This window comes from Colias croceus, chromosome 1 (assembly GCF_905220415.1).
Source record: "Colias croceus chromosome 1, ilColCroc2.1".
Lineage (NCBI taxonomy): Eukaryota > Metazoa > Arthropoda > Insecta > Lepidoptera > Pieridae > Colias > Colias croceus.
In genome coordinates, this window is record NC_059537.1 from 8,472,968 (window position 1) to 8,497,698 (window position 24,731).

Here is a 24,731-nt window from a genome sequence, read left to right on the forward strand (position 1 = left end):
AAATTATTATTAGAATAGACCATTAAACGACTTTTTGCTCTAATTCACTAGTTAGTTCGACATGTTATGTTATGTTAATTGTTAGGTATAAACTATTTACCGACCTGCTCATAAAAATTTTTGTGAAGGAAAATAAACAATTATAAGTAATTACTAATATTATAAATATTGCGAATTTTGTATACAAATTAATTGCGTTATATTATTGCCAATACTTTCGTAGTTCAACAGAATTGTTTATATTTGAGTTTAATTGCAATTACAACTCATCACCATTATTAACTACTGATTAATCAAAATGTACGAACATACATAATATTCTCTTTCCAGGAAGTACCACAGGATGGAATTTTAAATACATATTAATTCAGGAAAGTAGTATTTAAATTAATTTTAGAAACAGTTTATTATTCTTAGCGTAATTTTAAAATGATTATGATTTCTAGCTAAGTTAAATTTATTTACCTACGAATGATGGGTAGAAAGCTTCATTTTAATATGAACCTATAACAAGAGAATATATCTAATGTACAGTAGAATATTAAATAATCTTTTTGGCGTAGTTAACTATACATATTAACATTTAACAACTAATTAGTAATCTGTTACATAGATTTTAGTAAAAAGAGGACATTTTTTGCATTTTGCAACCCTGCGGTTTTTCTTAATTCAATATCACACAATCGTTTTATTTTACCACCGACTAATTTGAAAGTATTATGCGATGCGACATAGCATAATATTTCAAAATTTTCAATCCACCTATACTTACAATCAATTTAAAATATAAAAAAAAGATTCACAATAACCATTTTAACAGCGTCCACATTCAGCATGCACTAACTTCCCTCATGATACTTCATATTAGAAAGATATTTTGTCATGTATCATAATTATGTTTATGGTAAAGCTGTTCCATCCGTATGCAGGTGAGCGGCGCGGCGCCGACGGTCAGGCGCGCGACTCGCAGCGTCTTTTGCTGAATTATAAATGAGATTTCCGAACTGATCGGTTGGTTTAACTTTTGTAAACTGTAACATGCTACTTCTATCTTATAGGACTGTAATATTTTAGAGCTTCACGAAATGTGGCTTTGCATACTTACAATTGTATGCAATAAGATGCTGTTTTATTAGATTAATGAAAATTTGTATATAAAAATAATACATAAATAATAATGAATATTTTCAGAGTTTTGGTTACAACATATTTCACTAAGCTGTGTGAGGTTTTTAAATAACTACATACAAATTAATTTCAATAATTTATTTAGTAGACATATTATGACTTAGTCATTCGGCTCATATTGTTCCTATTACTCTTCACACATAAATCATAATATCAGTCTCAGACTATTAAATGCTTAGCATTGTAGGTAACACAGAACATAATATATGTTCTGTGGTAGGTACGCATCATTTGGAACAACACAACAAGCAGCTTCTATTATAAAATTCTCTAATATGAAAAACTACATAAATAATTATAGATACTCTTTACTAGTCTTATTATTTGGTCTGAATGATCACAGTTTGTGTGAACTCATCTCTTCCCTCCCTCTCTTACGTCAATTGTGTTTCGTCTGTTCTATTTTTCTGTTTCTTTTCTTTATAGTATTGATATAACATATCTGGTATCCACATTACCAGAAATAGAACAAGTAATCCATTTTGCGCAGATATACAAACGATATAGCTGCCTGTATAATCTCTTATCCAGCCTAAGAAATAGCCTGCTGGTGGTACTATTAACCCCATACTTAACATTCCTAGACCTACAGCAGAGGCCACTTGGTCCATCCTACATTCTTCGGCAATTGCAATATTTCTAGAAACGATCACCATACTCCTTCCAATGCCATAGAATAGTGATAGAACTAGTAACACGTACATGTCCGTTTGGTATGCTAGAACTGTAAAATAATCACCAATAAATTAACAAGTTCATTTTTATGGAATTTAAATGGATAACACTGAACAATCGCTATCATTGTCAACAAATAAAGTCTGTTACATTTGATACTGTCTGGTCACGGTTACTGGTCAAGAAGACAGATAATTTATTCATGATTTTCTAACGCTTTAAATTCTAACTACTAAATATTAACATAGTAGTAGGTAAATCTTGACAGTAGGATAAATTGTGATCCTCCCTATCTATTATCTTATTATGTATTTACCAAAATTGTGTCTAATTTATTTAAAGGACCTGTGACATTCCTTAATTCGGTATTTTTCCTTAAAATACTTACTTTGTCGTACAACAAGACAGCAGATACTGGACAATATCACAGTCATTTTAACAGAAACATTGAATTTCGCTTGCGCCTGCGGCAAGGCCAGTCTTCCAATTATATCAGCGATGGCCACAGCTGACATGCAATTGGCAGTTTCTTGCTTATCCATGTTTGCAGCTCTCTATAATAAAAATTATTTAAAACATCATCATTTTTTATCATTCAGTATTACATTTTTTAGAACATTCATCATTCATAAAATATAACAATCGAATAGGGATTACATAATATTATCTAATACCTAATATAATAGAGTATTACATACCTGTAGGAAAAGTGGATACAACATGCTAAAGTTTTGTATCGAAACAAAGGTTAAAGATGTGCCAATAATAACATTTAAAAATCTAGGACTTGATAATAATGAGATATCGAGCAAATCGTATACATTTTTTAGCATACTCATAATTCTGTTTCCATTTGTAGTTATATGTTCTGAAAAAAGGGATTATTATGGACATGTTAATTGTATGCCTACTTAAGTAGTAGTAGTAGTAGTAGTTATTAATAACTCGAACTATAATGACAGGACGATATATTATTAAAACAATTCGAAAAAACCATTAACTAGAGGTTCTTTAATGTATGTAATGTTCTTTAATGTTTAAGCTTTAATTTTTACTGGTTCATTTAAAATTATCCACGAATTTTACTATTTAAGTTTATTAATTATTATGTCTTCATAAATATTTAGCTAGTAAAAACATTCACTTCTAATAAAAAGTAACGTACCATTCGTGGGAACATTTGATTTGTCATTTTGCTGCAATTGTGTAAAACTTTGAGATAATAATTTATGCGAGTCAACTTTTTGCTTTCCATTCTCTTGTAAAACTGACGGGATTGTCGCTCGTCTAGTTCTTTTGTAGACTTCATCATTAGTATTGCAATTATTTTCTAGTAACTTCTTTTTTTCGTCAATTACGACCTCCTCTTCCACTCTCTTCATGTGCCATTCAACGGGCTGTATGAGCAGCGTTCCAGCTATCTGAAATACAGACCGTATTTTATTTGTAACATTTGTAAACTGGGAAAATCTAAAGTCTAATTTTTACAGTAAAACACTGCATTGTTTTCTAGGTATATTAATTACTCATCAATCTCACGTGTTTATACGTATTATTTCACTCTAAAAAATTCGATTACCTCACGAATTTTACTGAAGTGCTATCAAATATTGGCCAATTTGATTGAGGTTAAAAGGTTACGAGTTATTTCTATACAAAATACAACTTTGATATGGTTAAAAAAAATATATGAGCGAAATTTATAAATACAAAGAACATTTACCCCATGTAAACTGAGAGCAGAAAGCAGTAAGCATGCTCCTAAAAATCCATAATTATCCAAGAGATATCGCACCACATGTGGCATTACTGTCTGCCCAATGCCGGTGCCCGCCATTGCTATTCCCACAGCAATACTTTTTTTCACTTTGAAGTAACTATTTATGGCCACAAACGATGCATTTTGAATGAAACCTAATCCGATACCTATAACGAAAATCTAAAATTTAATCCGATGATTCCTGACTCTACATATTATTATGTACAAAAATAATTTCATTTAGCTGTAAGAGTTTGCTTCTTACTTAATCTCAAAAAAAAAAAAACAAAATAAAACCATGGAGAACAGAGATGTAATACAATACGTATTAAATTAAACAAAAATATAATTTCTACAAGCTTACCTATTAGAACACCATAGCTTATTATCAGGTGAACGATATTACTAGAAAAACCGCTAACAAAAATTCCCAAACTGGATAAAAATGCTCCTGCCACAGATACAAATCTGGCTGACGTCAGTTTAACTAGAGCACCGGCGATCGGGCCACTAAAATTGCATACAAAAAGCATAGCACTGAGAACTATGGCCGCTCCTTGCGTCTTGTGTCCCATTGCTTCCAGAGCATCTCCGTATAACAAGCTGAAGAGGGACAACATAGACTGATTGAACACCTAAAATAAAATTAGGAGTCATGTTATTAAACCTAAAGGATACCACAATATTTTATACAATTCAATTAAAGTTAAATAAATAATTAGTAATTAATAGTAGGTAGGTAGTAATCAATTATGAGTAATACAACATATTTTATAATTAGCCTTCAGAAAACAAATCTTAATATATATAAATCTCGTGTCACAATGTTTGTCCTCAATGGACTCCTAAACCACTTAACCGATTATAATAAAATTCGCACACCATGTGCAGTTTGATCCAACTTGAGAGATAGGATAGTTTAATAGATAGGATAGTTAAATCTCAAATCGTTTAAAGCGGGCGAAGCCGCGGGCGGTAAGCTAGTTACATTATATTTCTTTACCAAAAAATGTTTCTAATATTATATCTACCTTAATAAAATTGCTTAGTCTTTACATTTATTAATTACGGTGTTAAAAGATATCTAGCTTGCCGTTTAAATTAAGAGTGAGTGGTAATAAATCCAATTATATTATCAAAGGCATTCCTAATAATTAAAGTTTTATCTAAACATTTCTAAACAAAAAAAGTTTATTTGGTGAAATACTATGTACATTGTATTGCACAAGTAATTTAAATTGACTGTAATATTAATCATAATATTACAGTCAACTTAAGTTACTTGTGCAATACGATTTATATAATTATATCTAACGTGCTAACCAACAATGTAAACTTATGAAAAAAAAACTCGTGACCGCTGTTACTGATGTAATATGTACATATATAGGTAGCTTGATATAATACCACGAAATAAGTCTGGTTATTGAATGATTAATATAATATTAAACTAACTTACATTGGAAACTCCTATTCCTATTAAAATTACCCATCCCCAGTCTCCGTCAGGTGGGACTAATTTTATCCTTTTCACAGTTCTTGACAAAACTAGAACTTGTTTCTCCGACATTTTCTTTAATTATCATCTAAAAATATAAATAGAGTTCCTTATTATGGAGTCAAAATACAAATATAAATGAATAAAAAGTGCTCTTGTTACTCTACATTGTATAATAGAACCTGGTTTAAAGAATGGTATCAGCTGTAGTCAGCCTTGAACTTGATATAAACAATTTGTGAGACACGTAAGTAATTACGTTTCGATACAGTTTAAATATTCTGTCATTCTTTTGGTAAAATTACTATTCTTCAAGTTCACAATTTTAAAGAAAAAATATAGAGTTGATGGATGGATATTTGTATAATTGATAGTAATCAACGGTTGGGGTAACCTTGTTTTGTTAACGATTATAAGTATTGTATCTATAAATAAATCATCTACGCCTCATTATCTGGCATGCGTTTACGACTTTATTGGATGTTAAAAAGTCAAGTAGATTAGCATTGTAAAACATGTGGAATTGACAATCAAATAATATTTTGTATGAACATTAAACGTGGACTTTGAAATCATAGATTTATTCAAATTTACATCAAAATCTCTTTTTAATTAACAGTACCATTATATTATTTTTATTACGATCAAATAATTTGCGTTAGGTAGGAATATTATGGACCGAAACAGTGTGAATTTTTTTTTAATGTCTGTATACGTATAATAATTGTAATAAGGGTAATTTAAATTTTAAATTATTCAATATACACATAGACATATACGTCCTCGAAACTCACTTCTAATGATTTTTCATTTCGATCAATGAATCGGATGTCACAATTTAAATGGTAACAAATTACAAGACAGAGTTACATTCCATTTCACGAAACGAATTTTTATACTTTTAAAGCGGCAGATATTCAAGAAAATTATTTTAAAAATGTCTTATAAAACTAAAATATCTATCATGTAATGCATACGTATAAGGTATTCCACCGGCCTTCATTAATGATATAATCATACTCATCTCAACTCTAATGAATATACAAAATTACACTACTAATTAATTCCTTACCTATTTGAAACTATTTACAAATCACATTCATAACCCACAAAATCATTTAACGAAACACATGTTCACACTTTAAATTGAGTTATTTTACGCCATACATCCGTCCAACGTGAAACTACGCTTGTTAGTGAGATATTTCATCATTATTTGCGATTTATCAATGCTAGTCACATTATAAGACGAATTTGGCATTCGAGCTATTACAGTAATCTTTACAGACACTGGGATAAAGTGCGACGCTATCGGAAAATCCAATTAAATATATAGATTTGATCAAGGAAATGTGAAACGTTTTTGTGTGACATCCGCTGGTTTGTCTCACGTTATCAAAGCCTTCCAAATACATTTATTGTGTGGAAGTTCGTCCCAAAATAAAGATTTTCAATTACACATTTTCCACTTATATCTGAAAGCCGTAAATTGTTAATTATATGTTAATCTTTATTATGGTATAGAAGATAAGTAGGTAGTAATCGATAAAACCGATTAAAAAAGAGTATCAGACGTAGAGCCTTTTAAATACTGATGAAAAAAAAAATTACTTACATATACATAATATTATGAAATAAATCATAGTTTTTAACGTGTGTACCATCTCTGCTCGTCTCCTTCTTCTCGCTTAAATTTATTAGGTACATAAATAACAATTTCAACTGCTTAACTATAATAGACTGAAGTGGAAGAACGAAATTCATAGATATTACAATAAAAAAGTGTAAAATTGGGTATTCTCCGTGATTCACAATTTATTATTACAAATAATATTATAAAAAAGATACGCCCACTATAGATAAAATCCAAAGTGATTACCTAGTTAATCCTTTACGCCTTATTTTCAATTTTCACACAAATTTGACCAAATAAAAAAAAATGTGTACGTGTACTAGTGTACACACGTAAGAAGTGAAACTTCTATATGACCTTATTCTTCAAAAAAAATTTACTATATGCAACTTTACAGAAATACGTCGAATCACGCGTGGTAGGGATAAGAAAAAGATGGCGCTTAACGGAAAAATGTCACGCGTAATGAAAAAATGTAACACTAAATTTTTTTCCAACCCCGATAAAGAAGTTTCACTTCCATAATTATTCTAAATTATATTTCATTGAAATTTAATTAGTTGTGAATTAAATTATTTTATTATCAATACATACACACAATATTGCCGTTAAAATGCACAGATACATAAATCATCATCATCATCATCATCATCAGCCCATATACGTTCCCACTGCTGGGACACGGGCCTCCTATGAGGGTACAGGCCATAATCCACCACGCTGGCCAAGTGCGGGTTGGCGGATGACACATGTCGTCGAACTTTTTAATTCTTCGACATGTCGGTTTTCCTTCACCGTTCGAGCAGTGGTGATGTTACAACATGCGCAGATAAATTGAAAAATCAATTTATTTCCTGCGCGCTCGCCTGGTCTCGAACTACGGACTTATCGATTCGAAGTCCGAGGTCTCACCACTGAGCCACCACTGCTCTTAGATACATAAATAATATTAACAAATAACCACAAATTCATTCATATATTTTGCTGTGACTATCATGGGCGAACCACAATATTATTAATATTTGAAGCATGTTAGCCGTACTGAAAATATCAATAAAATTGTGGCTAATTGCTTTGTATTCACGTCTCACTAATCAAACAAAGTTCGCCATACTTGTTTGCGTACTTTTACAAAACCAATTTAACCAAAATGTTCCTGTTCATTTGCTAGAAGAACCGTTTTGTAAAAAATGTTAGTATTTAAAAGCTATTCTTCCCTTTTCTAGGAAACGTTTGCGGCTGATTGGATTTGTTTGGTTCTTTGCTTAGTTCCGTTGATATTCGTTTTCAGTACCTACTTACGCTATACAGTCGAGCATGGACTGTGAAACTTGCACAATTTGCAGCTTATTTCTTTTATTCCCGATGTTATCCATTTAATTTCATTTATATTATGAATTTCTAATTATAAACAAACCGAGAGTCTAAATCTTGTTTAGCATAAGGATATACTTTCAATGTTGCATAAACGTTTACAGGAAATATTTCGTACGCCTACTATAAAATGTATAGCAATAATGTACGTGGGTAATTGTAATAAAAAACATTTAGTACTTTTGCGTAATATTATTTAATTTTGATGATTTCTCTCAAGCATACATCAATTATGCTTTTCATGCAGCATTTTTAGATATTCGTAAGTTTACATTAATTCAACGTTTTAACCTAGTTTATAAAATATAAAAATGGTTAAATATATGCATAATCATCATTAATAAGTTATTTGGGGAGCCTTGAAAATTTTATCAAAACTCAATTAAAACGTGAAAGGCTCTGCTCAAAGGAATCCCGCTAAAACAAAGAACTTACTAAGCCATTACTCGTTATTTATCGTAGTGAAATTCTTTCAGCAATGAAGCTAGCTTAGGATTCTAATGGTCCAAGAAATAAATTATTTCTTGTTCTTAAGAAATATTAATTACGTTAGAATTATAAAGAATTTGAACCGAGGGTTCGTTTGACTAATTGTCACATCTTTATGAGTAAGTTGGTTAGTTGTTTGTGAATTGTGAGTGAAATAAATAAAAACACGAAAGAAAATAAATAACTGAAGCGTTAAAACACCACTTATTATCTTAATTGTACTCTTAATGTGTATTTAGATCGTCGTTTTGTTTATTTAGATTAGTCACAACATCTTGTACCTCTCGTCTCATTGTGACAAATTATGGTCATCAGGTTAATTATTAATTTTAATTGAGCCAACGTTAACCTTCATCTTAATTTTCATATTTAAAACGATCCACGTATATCTAAGAAATATATAAATATCAATATACAAGAAGTGTTAATGATGTTCATACATTGTAACCGCGTGGATCTTTTTAAAAGTAGTAGTATTTTAATCGCAAAATAGTTACTTATACAAAATTGAAGGTACTCCATATCATACGTTATTCCAAGTCTTTAGTGTAAATGTTTTTGGTAATACAGTATTCTAAAATGCTGTTCGATCGTGATTGTGTGAGGATTACGGATTTACTGAATGCCTACGTTCCGAGGACGGTATTTACACGATCGTCGACGCTGACATACAGATAAATAGTAAATTCTTCGAATTCAGTATCGTTCAAATAACAACTGTATAGCTCTAATGTAGGAATGAATTTCGTTTAACAATGTGTTAAAATGTGGTTAAAAGTGAAACTATATGCAGACAAAATATAGAGCAAAATAAAGACAGTAGACACTCTCTTTTTTTTTTCTTTTTTTGACAGATATACAGGGTGTCTCAAAAGAAAGTTTATATTTTGTGGATGAATAAAAAAAAAGTAAACGGTATATTGAAAAAATGTTTATTAATTATTAAAGTGCATAATATGGTAATTTATTTCTTAAAAATAATATCGTCCAAATGCAGTCAGTGTGGGGGTACCTTAAATCTAAAGTGTATGCCTACAAACCAACTTCTCTAGAGCATTTAAAAGAAAATATCCGGCACGAAATGGCAGCCATCACTGTGTCTACCTGCCGAGCTGTCATTCATAATTTTACTGTTCGATTAAATGAGTGCCGCGGCACTCACTGGCTTTGCTACCACTATACCATAATTTTTATATTTTTGCTTCTTAATTTCCAATTAATAATTGCGGCCTAGGCGTCTAATCTTGTTAATCGTCTGGTTATTACAATTAATATAAGTATATGGCCCATAATAATTATCTTATTTATCTTTCTAGTTTTATTATCTCTAAATGAATCTCTTCACAGATTTTGAAAAAAATTGAACGGTCATTGTCCAGTCTTAAAGCACGAGTCTATAATTAGAGAACAACCAATGTTCAATACAACAACGATGACAAATAACCTTTATTATCCAAATAAGAACAAGGAGAATGGCACATTAAGCTCTATGAATAATGGAAGTGGAATATATTTTATTTCCTGGAAAGGATGAATAAACACAGGTAACTATAATGATCAGTGATTGTGACGATGAAAAGAAACATAATGAGAATGGAATCAAGTTTATTAACATTGTATAATGAACGTATAAATGCATATTTATAAAACAATTATAGACGGTGTAATTTAATACGTATGAAAGATAAACGACCGATTCTCGAACGACCTGAAATGTTTTTATCGACATCATTTTGCTTTTGAATATGCTGTAAAATATTAGTTGTATCGTAACTTACAACAGATGATTTTTTTTTCTTTTGAAATATTACCGAAAAGCCGATACAAGAGAAAATATAGAGTTCGAGAAGTGTGCCTGATTTAGTAAAAGCTCATTATCACACTGTTTGTATGCGTTTCCTGAGAACATTTACTATGGAAATGTTTATTTTTTTTACACCATATGAAAGTAGAGATTTCAATGAACAAAAGGCTCCCCAAGTTTTTGAAAAAAGCTGATATTTTGACGGGTGACTTTTTGATTGAAAATTAGGTTGTTTTTTTGGTATTAATTCAAAATAAGGCGAAAAAATAAATATTTTCAATCAAAAAAATTACAGTGTATTTGGGACATAATAAAGTAAGTTTCCACCAAATTTCGTAGAAAATAAATAAGTAAATTTTGAAGTAGATAAAAATAAAAGACCAAAAACTTGGTTTTTTGAATTTCTCACCTAAATTTTGAGGTTATGTGAAAAAATTGTTAATACAAAAGTTGTAGAACTTTTAATTACCTACAACTTTGCGATTGAACTTTTTTCCGTAAGACTTGTAGTTTTGTCGGAAATCGAGAGAAACCATTTTTTTCTCTTAAAAGCTCCCCCCTCCCACTTCCCGAACTCGGATTGACCGTAATTTATTTTTCCTTTTATTTTCATCATATTCCCCTCCTTTTCTAATGGGTTTCATCCGACTGCGATTTTATTTTGTTTCAAAAATTATCTACTCTAGTCTATAGATTTTATTAAAAAGAGGACATTTTTTGCATTTTGCAACCCTGCGGTTTTTCTTAATTCAATATCGTACAATCGTATTATTTTTACCATCGACTGATATGAAAGTATTAAAGATTATCTTATTTTGCGGATTGAAAATTTTGAAATAAGATAAACCATCTATCTTATTTCAAAATTTTCAATCCGCCTACAATTAATTTTAAATATAAAAAAATATTCACAATAACCATTTTTTAACAGCGTCCACATTCAGCATGCACTAACTTCCCTCATAATACTTCATATTAGAAAGATATTTTGTCATGTATCATATGTTTATGGTAAAGCGGTTCCATCCGTATGCAGGTGAGCGGCGCAGCGCCGACGGTCAGACGCGCGACTCGCAGCGTCTCTTGCTGAATTATTCATGAGATTTCCGAACTGATCGGTTGGTTTAACTTTTGTAAACTGTAACACACTACTTCTATTTTACAGAGCTATAATTTTGGAGCCTCATGAAATATATAAAGCATTTGTAGTTATTTACAATTTTATGCAATTAGATGCTGTTTTCCTAGTTTAATGAAAATCTCTTTATATAAAAAATGAAACCCTATTTCCATATTTCATATTTATTGGTCACGGCATCACGCGTGAATGGGTGGACCGATTTCGATAATTCTTTTTTTATAATATTACTTGAAGTGCGAGGATGGTTCTTATGGAGAGAAAACGTAAACATATACCAAGGGCGAGGCCGGGGCGGACCGCTTTTTTGTACATAAAAATAATTTACATGAAATAACAATAAATTGAATGTTGTCCAAGTTTTGGATATAACATAATTTACTTAATTGTGTGAGGTTGTTATATAACTATATACAAATTAATTTCAATGATTTATTTAGTAGACATATTAAGACTTAGTCATTCGGCTCATATTGTACCTTTATTTCACACGTATAAATCATATCTAATATCAGTCTCAGACTATTAAATGCTTAGCATTGTAGATACGCATCATTTGGAACAACGCAACAGCTAGCTTCTATTATAACATTCCATAATATGGAAAACTTTTAACTTAAATAATAATATACTCTTTACTAGTCTTATTATTTGGTCTGAATGATCATAGTTTGTGTGAACTCATCTCTTCCCTCTCTTACGTCAATTGTGTTTCGTCTGTTCTATTTTTCTGTTTCTTTTCTTTATAGTATTGATATAACATATCCGGTATCCACATAATGAGAAACAGTACAACTAAGGCATTTTGAGCAGATATACAAACGATATAGCTGCCTGTATAATCTCTTATCCAGCCTAAGAAATAGCCTGCTGCAGGTATAATTAAACCCATACTTAACATTCCTAGACCTACAGCAGAGGCCACTTGGTCCATCCTACATTCTTCGGTTATTGCAATATTTCTAGATACGATCACCATACTCCTTCCAAATCCATAGAATAGTGACAGAACTAATAGGACGTACATGTCTGTTTGGTATGCAAAAACTGTAAAATAATCACCAATAAATTATCAAGTTCAAATCAACAATTTTTGTATCACTATCAAGATATTATGTAGCTTTTAACGTTTAGTTTTAGTTTGTGCGAAACATCGGAACACAATGAATAAATTGTTGTTAAGAAAGTTTTTTTTTTGGCAAATCTAAGAGACTAACGTAATATTAAATCTTGATGGTTTAATAAATCGTATATCTCCTATAAGAATGCTATTTTATTATTATTAATTTATGAATTATTTACAAAAAATCTATCAATATTTATTTCATGGACCTACGAAATTTCAAGTTCGAAATTACGAAGTTTTTCCCAATTACTTACTTTGCCGTACAACAAGACAGCAGATACTGGACAATATCACAGTCATTTTAACAGAAACATTGAATTTCGCTTGCGCCTGCGGCAAGGCCAGTCTTCCAATTATATCAGCGATGGCCACAGCTGACATGCAATTGGCGGTTTCTTGCTTATCCATATTCGCAGCTCTCTATAACAAAAATGATTTAAAACATCATCATTTTCATCCTATTTTTTATCATTCAGTATTACATTTTTTAGCACATTCATCATTCATAAAATATAACAATTGAATAGGGATTAAAATATATTATCTAATACCTAATATATTATATAATATAATAGAGTATTACATACCTGTAGGAAAAGTGGATACAACAAGCTAAAGTTTTGTATCGAAGCAAAGTTTAAAGATGTGCCAATAATAACATTTAAAAATCTAGGACTTGATAATAATGAGATATCGAGCAGATCGTATACATTTTTTAGCATACTCATAATTTTGTTTCCATTTGTAGTTAAATGTTCTGAAAAAGGGATTTATATGTACATGTTAATTGTATGCCTACTTAATAACTCGAACTATAATGACAGAACGATATATTATTACAATAATTAAAGAAAACCTTTTACTAAAGGTTCGTTAATTTAAGCTTTCATTTTTTATGGGTCCACTTAAAATCACCCACGAATTTTACCATTTAAGTTTATTGTCTACTAGGATTCCGCCCGCGGCTTCGCCCGCGCAGTCAAAGAAAAACCCGCATAGTTCCCGTTCCCGTGGGATTTCCGGGATTGCGTCATTTTCCCGGGATAAAAAGTAGCCCATGTCCTTTCTCGGGTATCAAAATATCTCCATACCAAACATGAAAATTGGTTCAGTAGTTTAGGCGTGATTGAGTAACAGACAGACAGAGTTACTTTCGCATTTATAACATTAGTATGGATGTCTACATAAATATATAATAGGCTAGCAATATTCACTTCTAATAAAAAGTAACGTACCATTCGTGGGAACATTTGATTTGTCATTTTGCTGCAATTGTGTAAAACTTTGAGATAATAATTTATGCGAGTCAACTTTTTGCTTTCCATTCTCTTGTAAAACTGACGGGATTGTCGCTCGTCTAGTTCTTTTGTAGACTTCATCATTAGTATTGCAATTATTTTCTAGTAACGACTTTTGCAACTTTTTTTCGTCAATTACGACCTCCTCTTCCACTCTCTTCATGTGCCATTCAACGGGCTGTATGAGCAGCGTTCCAGCTATCTGAAATGCAGACCGTATTTTATTTGTAACATTTGTAAACTGGGAAAATCTAGTCTCCTTTTTAAAGTAAAACACTGCATTGTTTTCAAGGTATATTAATTACTAGCTTCCGCCCGCGACTCCGTCCGCGCGGATGTCGGTCTTCGCGTGGATAGTTTATTTCTCCATTTTGAGTAACTCTGACAATGACATCTTATAAATATCTATTGGACCCAAATACGGTTAGGCCTATAATAATAATTAAGGAGATCCCTTCTTCTACATAACAACGTCTATGGATAAAACTGAAAAATTAAGATTTATTTCTTTTCTACGTATTTTTCTAGGATAAAAAGTATCCCATTTTATGCCCAGGTATAATATAAGGTATAATTATACCAAGTTTCATCGAAATCGAACAGTTACTTTTCATTAGTTTAGTGTTAGTTAGTGGTAAATTTTTTTAAATTACATATTTGGGTTTGGAATCGATCCAGTAACAGTGCTATTTATTTTTTCAATATTTTCAATGTACAGAATTATTGACTCTTCTACAGAATTTTTATGTAGTGTGAGACCCATTAAAAGTCTTCAAATAACGATTTTCGTGGGCCTCACCTCCGCTATACGGACTACTGATATCCACTTAATCGGCATGTTTTTTTGAACACAAAAAGTGCGGTAGTCACTTCCTAGGGATATGGAGGGGGAGCTATGACGTAGCAAAGGTGGCCGTCGGGCCATTCTATTGTGCGGTATATCTATATAACTATTGGACCGATTTACTTAAAAAGGGTGTCAATTGAAAGATAATTAAATAAACATTATTTGATTCCTAAGATTCATTAATGTAAAACTGACTGTACCAACTGAAATATTTTTAAAAAACAACATTTTATGAAATATATATTTTTTTAAATGTAAAAATCTCGGTAACCGTAAGAATTATGAGAATTTAGCTTATTATAAAACATATAGCTACTAGAATACTTGGGGTGTGATCTACAATAGATACCGAACCCAAAATTATAGTTTTTAAAATTTTTGTATGTTTGTCTTTATGTATGTCTGAGCTAAACTCAAAAAAGTACTGTATGGATTTATTTCAAATTTGGAATAGAGATAGCTTGAGACATGAAGAAGGTCATAGGGTAGGTTTTATCCCGAAAATCCCACGGAAACGGGAACTATGCGTGTTTTTCTTTGACTATGCGGGCGAAGCCGCTGGCGGAAAGCTGTTTAAAATAATATAATTCTGAATAAAAAGTAGTAACGTCATTTTTTTTTATTTCCTGATTTTTATTTGAGCAGAAACGTATTACTTACATAGATAGTATTATCAGTATTTTTTCTGATGTGATCAGCATAATAAATAGCATAGGACAGCGCACTTTACTTGGATATTAATAAGAATGGTTTTTAGTAAACTCAATACAAGGCTAAAAATTAATAAAAGATTTTTTTTTTTATCTAATTTTCATCGTCATTATTTTGATCAATATCTTCTACATAATAAAACTGGTAAAACATTTGTATCGGACGTGGCATATCACTTCCAAGCACTTTTGTTTCATGTCACTACATACACAACGGCATAAACGGCAACCAGTTTTACATTGACATGATACCTAATATCACTTCGATAAATTGACTTTACTGATGAAGTAATTGGCAACAGTTGGTTGTCCTCAATCTTTTAGCTAGAATCTATGGGTTTAGGAAGCGTGGGTCTTACTACGTTTGCATTCTGCCAATCTAAGTATCTTTTACGTGCCTAAAAAACTGGTAGATCTGATTCAGGTGGCCACTAAGGATTGCAAAATGAGGGTAAATGTGGGTAACGATTTGACGGAGGGGTTTGTAGTCAAAACAGGACTGAAACAGGGCGATGCGCTGTCGCCAATGCTTTTTAATTTAGTGCTCGAATACGTCCTCAGAAGAGTTTTAACTGTCGACTTTGGACTGCAGCTAAATGGGAGGCACCGGGTTAGGGTATGCGGACGATCTGGCCCTTTTGGGAGAAAGAAAATCTAAGCTGGCGCTGGCTGCAGCGGCTCTGGAAGAAGCAGCTCAAACAGTGAGACTTAACATTAGCCATGAAAAAACTGAATACCTCCACATGAAACGGTACAAAAACACACGTCTAGTGAGGGAAGATCTTCATGTTGGACAGACAGTTTATAAGGGCGTTGCAAAGTTTAAATACTTAGGCTCTACTGTCACTGACACGAATACGAGGCAGGAAGAAATAGATATCCGCATCCAGAGTGATTTACGTTGCAGCGCAGCCCTTCACAAAGTGTTAGTGTCAAAGCTCCTGAGCAGAAAGACCAAATTAAAAATTTACAAAACAGTAATTAGGCCTATTCTTATGTACGGTTGTGAGACTTGGACGTTGACGCTAAAGCAGGAAAATAAGCTACTCGTCGCCGAACGAAAGATTCTGCGCAAAATCCTGGGTCCCGTTAAAGAGCCATATGGTAGTTTCAGGATAGAAACGCGGAAATTCAACACCTTGTGGCCGAGCCCAACATCATTGGCCAGACAAAGGCGCAACGCACGTTTTAAGAATGAGGGATGATCGGGCCGTGAAAAAGGCATATGGGCATTCCAACTGGCCGACGCCCCGTGGGCCGTCAAAGATATCGATGAAGCGACGCAACAGTAGCTGATCTACGCAATATGGGGCCGTCAATTGGCAAGAAACTGCGCGCGATCGAGGAAAGTGGCGTAAACTCGTGTCGGAAGCCAACACTCTGTTTGGGTCGCAGAGTTAGTAGTAGTAGTTAAGTAAGTAAGTATTTATTTCATAAAATGTTGTTTTTTGAAAATATTTCAGTTGGTACTAGTTTTACATTAATGAATCTTAGGAATCAAATAATATTTATTTAGTTATCTTTCAATTGGACACCCTTTTTAAGTAAATCGGTCCAGTAGTTATTTAGATATACCGCACAATAGAATGGCCCGACGGCCACCTTTGCTACGTCATAGCTCCCCCCTACATACCCCTAGGAAGTGACTACCACACTTTTTGTGTACAGAAAAACATGCCAATTAAGTGGATATCAGTAGTCCGTATGACGGAGGTGAGTCCCACGGAAATGAATTTTATTTCAATCGGGGACTCTACTAATATGTATATTGTATATAGATAGATTCATCAATCTCATTCGTTTAAACCACAGGTTTAAACGTATTATTTCACTTTAAAGAGTTCGATTACCTCACCAATTATACTGAAGTGCTATCAAATATTGGCCAATTTTATTGAGGTTAAAAGGTTACGAGTTATTTTTATACAAAATACAGCACTGATGTGGTTAATAAAAACATATGAGCGAAATTTATAAATACAAAGAACATTTACCCCATGTAAACTGAGAGCAGAAAGCAGTAAGCATGCTCCTAAAAATCCATAATTATCCAAGAGATATCGCACCACATGTGGCATTACTGTCTGCCCAATGCCGGTGCCCGCCATTGCTATTCCCACAGCAATACTCTTTTTCACTTTGAAGTAACTATTTATGGCTACAAACGATGCATTTTGAATGAAACCTAATCCTATACCTAAAATGAAAATATACATTTTAAAGAAATTTAAATTCGAACGGTTCTAAATAAATTTATAGAAATCATATCATTTCTTACATTCATGATAGAAAAACTCTACTTTTAATAAAATATGTGTGAAAAATTTGAAAAAATCATGCTTTTATAAACAACACAAATACCTAATCGACGTATTAATGTGATAGTAGCTTACCTATAAGAACACCATAGCTTATTATCAGGTGAATGATATTAGTAGAAAAACCGCTAACAAAAATTCCGAAACTGGATAAAAATGATCCTGCCACAGCTACAAATCTGGCTGACGTCAGTTTAACCAGAGCACCGGCGATCGGGCCACTAAAACTGCATACGAAAAGCATAACACTGAGAACTATGGCCGCTCCTTGCGTCTTGTGTCCCATTGCTTCCAGAGCATCTCCGTATAACAAGCTGAAGAGGGATAACATTGACCGATTGAATACCTAAAATAGAATTAGGAGTCATGTTATTAAGATGGATACCATATTTTATACAATTAAATTGAAGTTAAATAAATGAGATGTATGCAGATGACAACATTAAGAAATAAGGTAGGTAGTAATTAATTATGAGGAATACACCATATTTTATAATTAGCTTTCAGAAAACAAAAGACATTATATTTCTTAACCAAAATATGTTTCTAATATTATACCTTAATAAAATTCCTTAGTCTTTACATTTAATAATTACGATGTTAAAAGGTATCTAACTTGCCATTTAAATTAAGAGTGAGTGGTAATAAATCCAATGATATTATTAAAGGCATTTTGTGATCATTCCTAATAATTAAAGTTATCTTATAGCTAAACATTTCTTAACAAAAAAAAGTTTGTTTGGTGATTTACTAATGTACATCGTATTGCACAAGTAACTTAAATTGACTGTATAATATATAATCATAATACATACAATATACATATTATTGTGAGTGCAATACGATTTATATAATTATATCTAACGTGCTAAACCAACACTGTAAACTTATGAAAAAAAATCTCGTTACCGCTCTTACTGATAATTATGATATATAGGTACCTTGATATAACAGCATGAAATAAGACTGCTTATTGAAAGATAAATATAATATTCTTACTTACATTGGAAACTCCTATTCCTATTAAAATTACCCATCCCCAGTCTCCGTCAGGTGGGACTAATTTTATCCTTTTTACAGTTCTTGGCAGAACTAAAACTTGTTTCTCAGACATTTTCTTTTATTATCATCTAAAAATATAAATAAAATTCTTTATTATGGAGTCAAAATACAAATATAAATGAACAAAATATGCTATTGTTACTCTACATTGTATAATAGAACCTGTTTTAAAGAATGGTATTAGTAGTCAGCCTTGAATTTGATATAAATAATTTGTGAGACACGTAAGTAATTACGTTACGATGGAGTTTAAATATTCTGTCATTCTTTTGGTAAAATTACTATTCTTCAAGTTCACAATTTTAAAGAAAAAATATAGAGTTGATGGATGGATATTTGTATAATTGATAGTAATCAACGGTTGGGGTACAACACACTGTAAAACATATGGAATTGACGGTCATATTTATTTATTTATTTATTTATATAAGGCACAGTTACAGGATATAGTCCAAAACATTTACATCAACTTACTAAATTAAACAATATTAAGATTTACCCAATTACTACTGCACACAACATTTAAATCATTACAATAACATAAAAAAGTGAATACAGTAACTATATAACATCCTTAATTATATAAGTCAAATGTTTTATCAATATATTATCACACAATAAGTACTCATAAAAATAACAAAAATAATTTAAATTAATTATAAGTACACTTCAATTTTATTCATCATTTAAATTAATATCTATTTTATTTCATATTAAAGGAAAATATCATTATTGTTACAAATCTCATTATAAAGCCTACACATTCGGATCAAAGGGCTGTTCTGAGAGACCATGTTTTTTGTAGTTGGCAAAGTAAATAATTTATAGGACCTTTTGGACCGACTTGGAACATTAATATTTATTTCATCTAATAAATTCTCATGCAGGGCACCATTGACAATCCTGTGAATATAACAAAGATCGGAGTTAATCCTCCGATTCTTCAAACTTTTCATGTTAAATTTTAAAAGTCTGTCATCATACTCCTTAATACTATTCCTCAAACCTAATCTAATACACAATGATCTTACAAATCGTCGCTGGATTGCCTCAATTTTATCAATATGTATATTATATATTGGTGACCATACTAACGAACAGTATTCAAGGACGCTTCTTACAAGAGAGTTATAAAGAGTAATCCAAGAAGATGGACATTGAAATGGTTTGGCAACTCTGAGTATAAAGCCTTTGCTTTGCTACAAATGTGGTCATAATGGTTTCTAAATGACAATACCGAATCAAATATTACTCCTAAATCTGATACCTGATGAACTCTTTCTAACACGAAATTTGAGATTCTGTATGGAAACTCGATTTTATATTTACTTTTTGAAAATGTTATCACTTTACACTTATTAATATTTAGTTCCATACAATTATCTATACACCAATCATGAATTTTATTTATGTCATATTGTAATAATTTACAATCTTCTACGCTTTTTATTGCACGGTAAATTTTAAGATCATCAGCATAAGCCAGACAATTACTCTCTATTATATGTCATTTATAAATATTAGAAATAATAATGGTCCTAAATGAAATGGAGCCCTGGGGAACTCCAGATTTTGTGTGATAGGCAATTGAGTCGTATCCAAATACAGTAACCATTTGCGATCGGTTCATAAGATACGACTGAAGCCAACGGTGCAGGTTGCCGTGTATTCCAAGATGAGCAGCATTTATTAATAGAATAATAATTATGATTAACGCGATCAAAGGCCTTAAAGAAATCTGTATATAGGGAGTCAACCTGCAAATATATATATCTATACTAATATTATAAAGCTGAAGAGTTTGTTTGTTTGTTTGAACGCGCTTATCTCGGGAACTACTGGACCGATTTAAAAAATTCTTTCAGTGTTAGATAGCCAGATAGCCAGCCACATATTTTGACTAAGGTGTAGAGTTTGTGAAGTTAGGCCTTGTAGAGTTAGGGCGTGTAGTGTTAGAAGCTTGGCTCTACATGAGATCTGATAACTTTTTGACAGTGCGAGTCATATGGGCTCGTCTTGGCAACATTTTACATGAAAATGTTTTTGGTGGGCCAGATTTATTCAAATTTGTCTCCACATCAAAATCTCTTTTGAATAGTACCATTATATTATTTTTATTACGATCAAATAATTTGCGTTAGGTAGATATAATATTATGGACCGAAACAGTTTGAATTTTCTTTTTTGAATGTTTGTATTCTTACAATAATTATTGTAATATGGGTTATTTAAATTGTAAATTATTCAATATACCTACACATAGAACATAATATACGTCCTCGAAACTCACTTCTAATGATTTTTCATTTTGATCAAAGAATCGGATGTCATAATTTAAATGGTAACAAGTAATTACAAGACAGAGTAGGTAACATCCATACTAATATTAAAAATGCGAAAGTAACTCTACTGTCTGTCTGTTACTCAATCACGCCTTAACTACTGAAACAATTTGCATGAAATTTGGCATAGAGTTATTTTGATACCTGAGAAAGGATATAGGGTAGGTTTTATCTCGGAAATCCTACGGTAACGGGATTTTCTTTGAAAACACGGGCGAAGCCGCGGGCGGAAAGCTAGTTTCATATAATCAAACTAATTTTATACTTTTAATGCGGCAAATTTTTGAAAATTATTTAAAAATATGTCTCAGAAAACTAAAATAATATACATCATATAATGCATAAGTATTCTACCGACCTTCATTAATGATACTCATCTCAACTATAATGAATGTACAAAATTACACAATACACAACTTATTCACTCATTACCTATTCAAAACTCATAACACATTCATAACCCACAAAATCAGTTAACAAAACACATGTTCACACTTTAAAATTGAGTAATTTTATGCCATACATCCGTCCAACGTGAAACTACGCCTGTTAGTGAGATATTTTAACATTATTTGAGATTTATCAATGCTATTATGCTAGTCACATTATGAGACGAATTTGGCACCCGAGCTATTACAGTAATCTTTACAGACACCGACGCTATCGGAAAATCCAATTAAATATAGATTTGATCCAGGAAATGTGAAACGTTTTTGTGTGACATCCACTGGTTAGTCTTACGTTATCAAAGCCTTCAAAATACATTTATTGTTGGGATATTCGTCCCAAAATAAAGATTTTACAATTACACATTTTCGCGGTTAGTCCCGCTATGGTATGGTCCCGGTATGGCACCCTCTTAAAATACCTATCAAAAAGTCCCGCTATGGTACCCATCTTTTAGATCTACGTTAGACAATAGAAGGTACAACTGAAAAGAAAAGTGTATCTATAAATAAATACTTTTAGGAGTGTATCAATAAAACGTCTGTTTGCGATATTAAATCAGTCTTTTATTAATTCAAAATATTTATAAAAAAATATCAAACAGTAAAACGAAATATTAATTGCAATGTAATTTTTAAAATTATATTTTTTTCAGTAACCGTCTGTAATAGAAGGCGACAGCCAATAATATACTTTTCTGTACTGATCCGTAATTTGAATTTACTTCTTTTTTGCACTCAATTATAGCCATTTGAACTTCATTGTCTTCAAAATGTGGCACGCACTGATCACTGTGTTTATAATCTTTAATTATTGTATTATTGGTATTGTCAATAGTTATATATCCACTACATTTAATACTATTTCTCCTATTTACACAATGCCAAGTACTTGAATTTTTATTTTCTCTGCGTTTAATATGTTTATGTCCGGCACGTAATAAAGTTTTTCCACCGCGTCGACTGTCAATAATTATTAAATTTACACCACGTGCACTACTTGACCCAGACATTGCAATAGATAAACTAACAAGCTATCCTGCAAATAGCAAACTAAACCCGGAATAATACTGTCTCTCTCTATTTTCATAAAAACAAAAGGGAAGAGCTAGATACGAATTCGAGGAAGGGCTCGTCTCTATTGTTTTACGAAAAAACCGGTTGGTCAGGTAACTACCTGAAGTGAAACGACAATTACCGAGCGTGATTTGTTTAAAAAATAGTATTAATAAATATTATCTTGCTTAACTATAATAGTTAAGAAAAGATATTTTTTATTAATACTATTTTTTTCTTAACGCATTGTATAACTTTTCTTTACAACAGTACCAAAAACTGAAGGGTACCATAGCGGCACTTTTTGATAGGTATTTTAAGAGGGTGCCATACCGGGACCATACCATAGCGGGACTAACCCCATTTTCGAAAGAAATAGAAATAGAAATAGAAATCGTTTTATTTGCCACCATGTAACTCTTAGTAATTAATACACAAAACAGAAAAAAAAAGATAGTAATGGAGGCAAAAAGGACTCCCCGTCAGCAAAGCAGCAACCATTATTTAAAATGTATTGCTGCACTGATTTTCAGATATCTAACAACTGTGTATTGTTTATGTTTACATCTTGGTTTACGTTAATCTTTATTATGGTCGCGACCTATCAATGATGGAACCGATTAAAAAAGAGTATCAGTAAGAGTATAAGTACTTCAGATCTTGGCGCCCCCCCATAATTTTTCGCCCCGGGCCATTGCCCCCTCTAGCCCCCCCCCCCCCCCCCCCCCCCTAACGCCGGCACTGTCCCTTTTCGTACATATTATGAACTAAATCATAGTTTTTAATATGGTACCATAGATATGGATGGACGAGCAGAGTCTCATATTCATCTTCTCGCTTAAATTTTATAGGTACCTATACAACACTGCTTAAACATAATGAACAGAAGTGAAAGAATTAAACAAAAAAATATGTAAAACTCGGTATTTTCCGCGATTCACATTTACAAACATAATAATAATTTAAAAAAACGAGGCGTGTCACTCGGGGACTGCCGCGGTAAAGCTATTGCATGCTAAGCCTTCAAGCCACACCTCCGCCCGTCGGAGTGGGGAGCGTGAGGTTTTTTCGTTACGGAATTTCTCAATTCGGTCCCCGCGCTCAAGGCCCGCGATAGAAGCTATGCAATAGCTTAAAAAGATTACAATACGCCCACTATATATAAAATCCAAAGTGATGTAAGTTAATCCTTTTCACCAGTTTTCAATTTTCACACAAATTAGACCAAATTAAAAATAATTCTAAATATATTTCATTGAAATTTAATTAGATGTGAATTAAATTAAGTTATTATCGACAAACACAACATTGCCGTTAAAATGCACCGGTATATAAATAATATTAACAAATAACCACAAATTCATTCATATACCTATTTTGTTGTGTGACTATCATGGGCAAACCACAACATTATTAATATTTGAAGCATGTTAGCCGTACTGAAAATATCAATAAAATTGTGGCTAATTGCTTTGTATTCACGTCTCACTAATCAAACAAAGTTCGCCATACTTGTTTGCGTACTTTTACAAAACCAATTTAACCAAAATGTTCCTGTTCATTTGCTAGAAGAACCGTTTTGTAAAAAATGTTAGTATTTAAAAGCTATTCTTCCCTTTTCTAGAAAACGTTTGCGGCTGATTGGATTTGTTTGGTTCTTTGCTTAGTTCCGTTGATATTTGTTTTCAGTACCTACTTACGCTATACAGTCGAGCATGGACTGTGAAACTTGCACAATTTGCAGCTTATTTATTTTATTCTCGATGTTATCCATTTAATTGCATTTATATTAATATTATGAATTTCTAATTTTAAACAAACCGAGAGTCTAAATCTTGTTTTGTATAAGGATATACTTTCAATGTTGCATAAACGTTTACAGGAAATATTTCGTACGCCTACTGTAAAATGTATAGCAATAATGTGCGTATGACATTATAGTGATAGGTAATTGCTACATTTAGTACT

General features: G+C 31.9%; 2 protein-coding genes across 2 annotated transcripts; both read right to left on the minus strand.

Annotated features, from left to right (window-relative positions):
• Nucleotides 1-1,251: 1,251 nt before the first annotated feature.
• On the minus strand, nt 1,252-6,329 carry LOC123693063 (monocarboxylate transporter 12-B-like). Its single transcript, XM_045638011.1, has 8 exons — nt 6,193-6,329; nt 5,082-5,208; nt 3,987-4,257; nt 3,587-3,789; nt 3,029-3,284; nt 2,562-2,731; nt 2,252-2,417; nt 1,252-1,912 (listed from the first exon to the last, which is right to left on the minus strand). Exons 2-8 carry the CDS (start codon nt 5,190-5,192, stop codon nt 1,563-1,565), a joined length of 1,527 nt encoding a protein of 508 aa, XP_045493967.1. The 5' UTR covers nt 5,193-5,208; nt 6,193-6,329; the 3' UTR covers nt 1,252-1,562.
• Nucleotides 6,330-11,976: 5,647 nt separating this feature from the next.
• On the minus strand, nt 11,977-18,990 carry LOC123693070 (monocarboxylate transporter 12-B-like). The gene is made up of 7 exons (XM_045638024.1): nt 18,861-18,990; nt 17,933-18,203; nt 17,534-17,736; nt 13,920-14,184; nt 13,272-13,441; nt 12,939-13,104; nt 11,977-12,605 (listed from the first exon to the last, which is right to left on the minus strand). Exons 1-7 carry the CDS (start codon nt 18,969-18,971, stop codon nt 12,256-12,258), a joined length of 1,536 nt encoding a protein of 511 aa, XP_045493980.1. The 5' UTR covers nt 18,972-18,990; the 3' UTR covers nt 11,977-12,255.
• Nucleotides 18,991-24,731: the final 5,741 nt, after the last annotated feature.

Excerpts from the sequence above, each read along its gene's own strand:
- LOC123693063 (XM_045638011.1), bottom strand. The coding sequence starts at position 5,192 with ATGTCGGAGAAACAAGTTCTAGTTTTGTCAAGAACTGTGAAAAGGATA. Across the intron at positions 4,258-5,081 it reads TAGGAATAGGAGTTTCCAAT|GTGTTCAATCAGTCTATGTT; the intron begins GTAAGTTAGTTT and ends ATTTTATTTTAG. Across the intron at positions 3,285-3,586 it reads CTGCTCTCAGTTTACATGGG|ATAGCTGGAACGCTGCTCAT; the intron begins GTAAATGTTCTT and ends TCTGTATTTCAG.
- LOC123693070 (XM_045638024.1), bottom strand. The coding sequence starts at position 18,971 with ATGTCTGAGAAACAAGTTTTAGTTCTGCCAAGAACTGTAAAAAGGATA. Across the intron at positions 14,185-17,533 it reads CTGCTCTCAGTTTACATGGG|ATAGCTGGAACGCTGCTCAT; the intron begins GTAAATGTTCTT and ends TCTGCATTTCAG. Across the intron at positions 12,606-12,938 it reads CTGTCTTGTTGTACGGCAAA|TTTTTGCATACCAAACAGAC; the intron begins GTAAGTAATTGG and ends ATTATTTTACAG.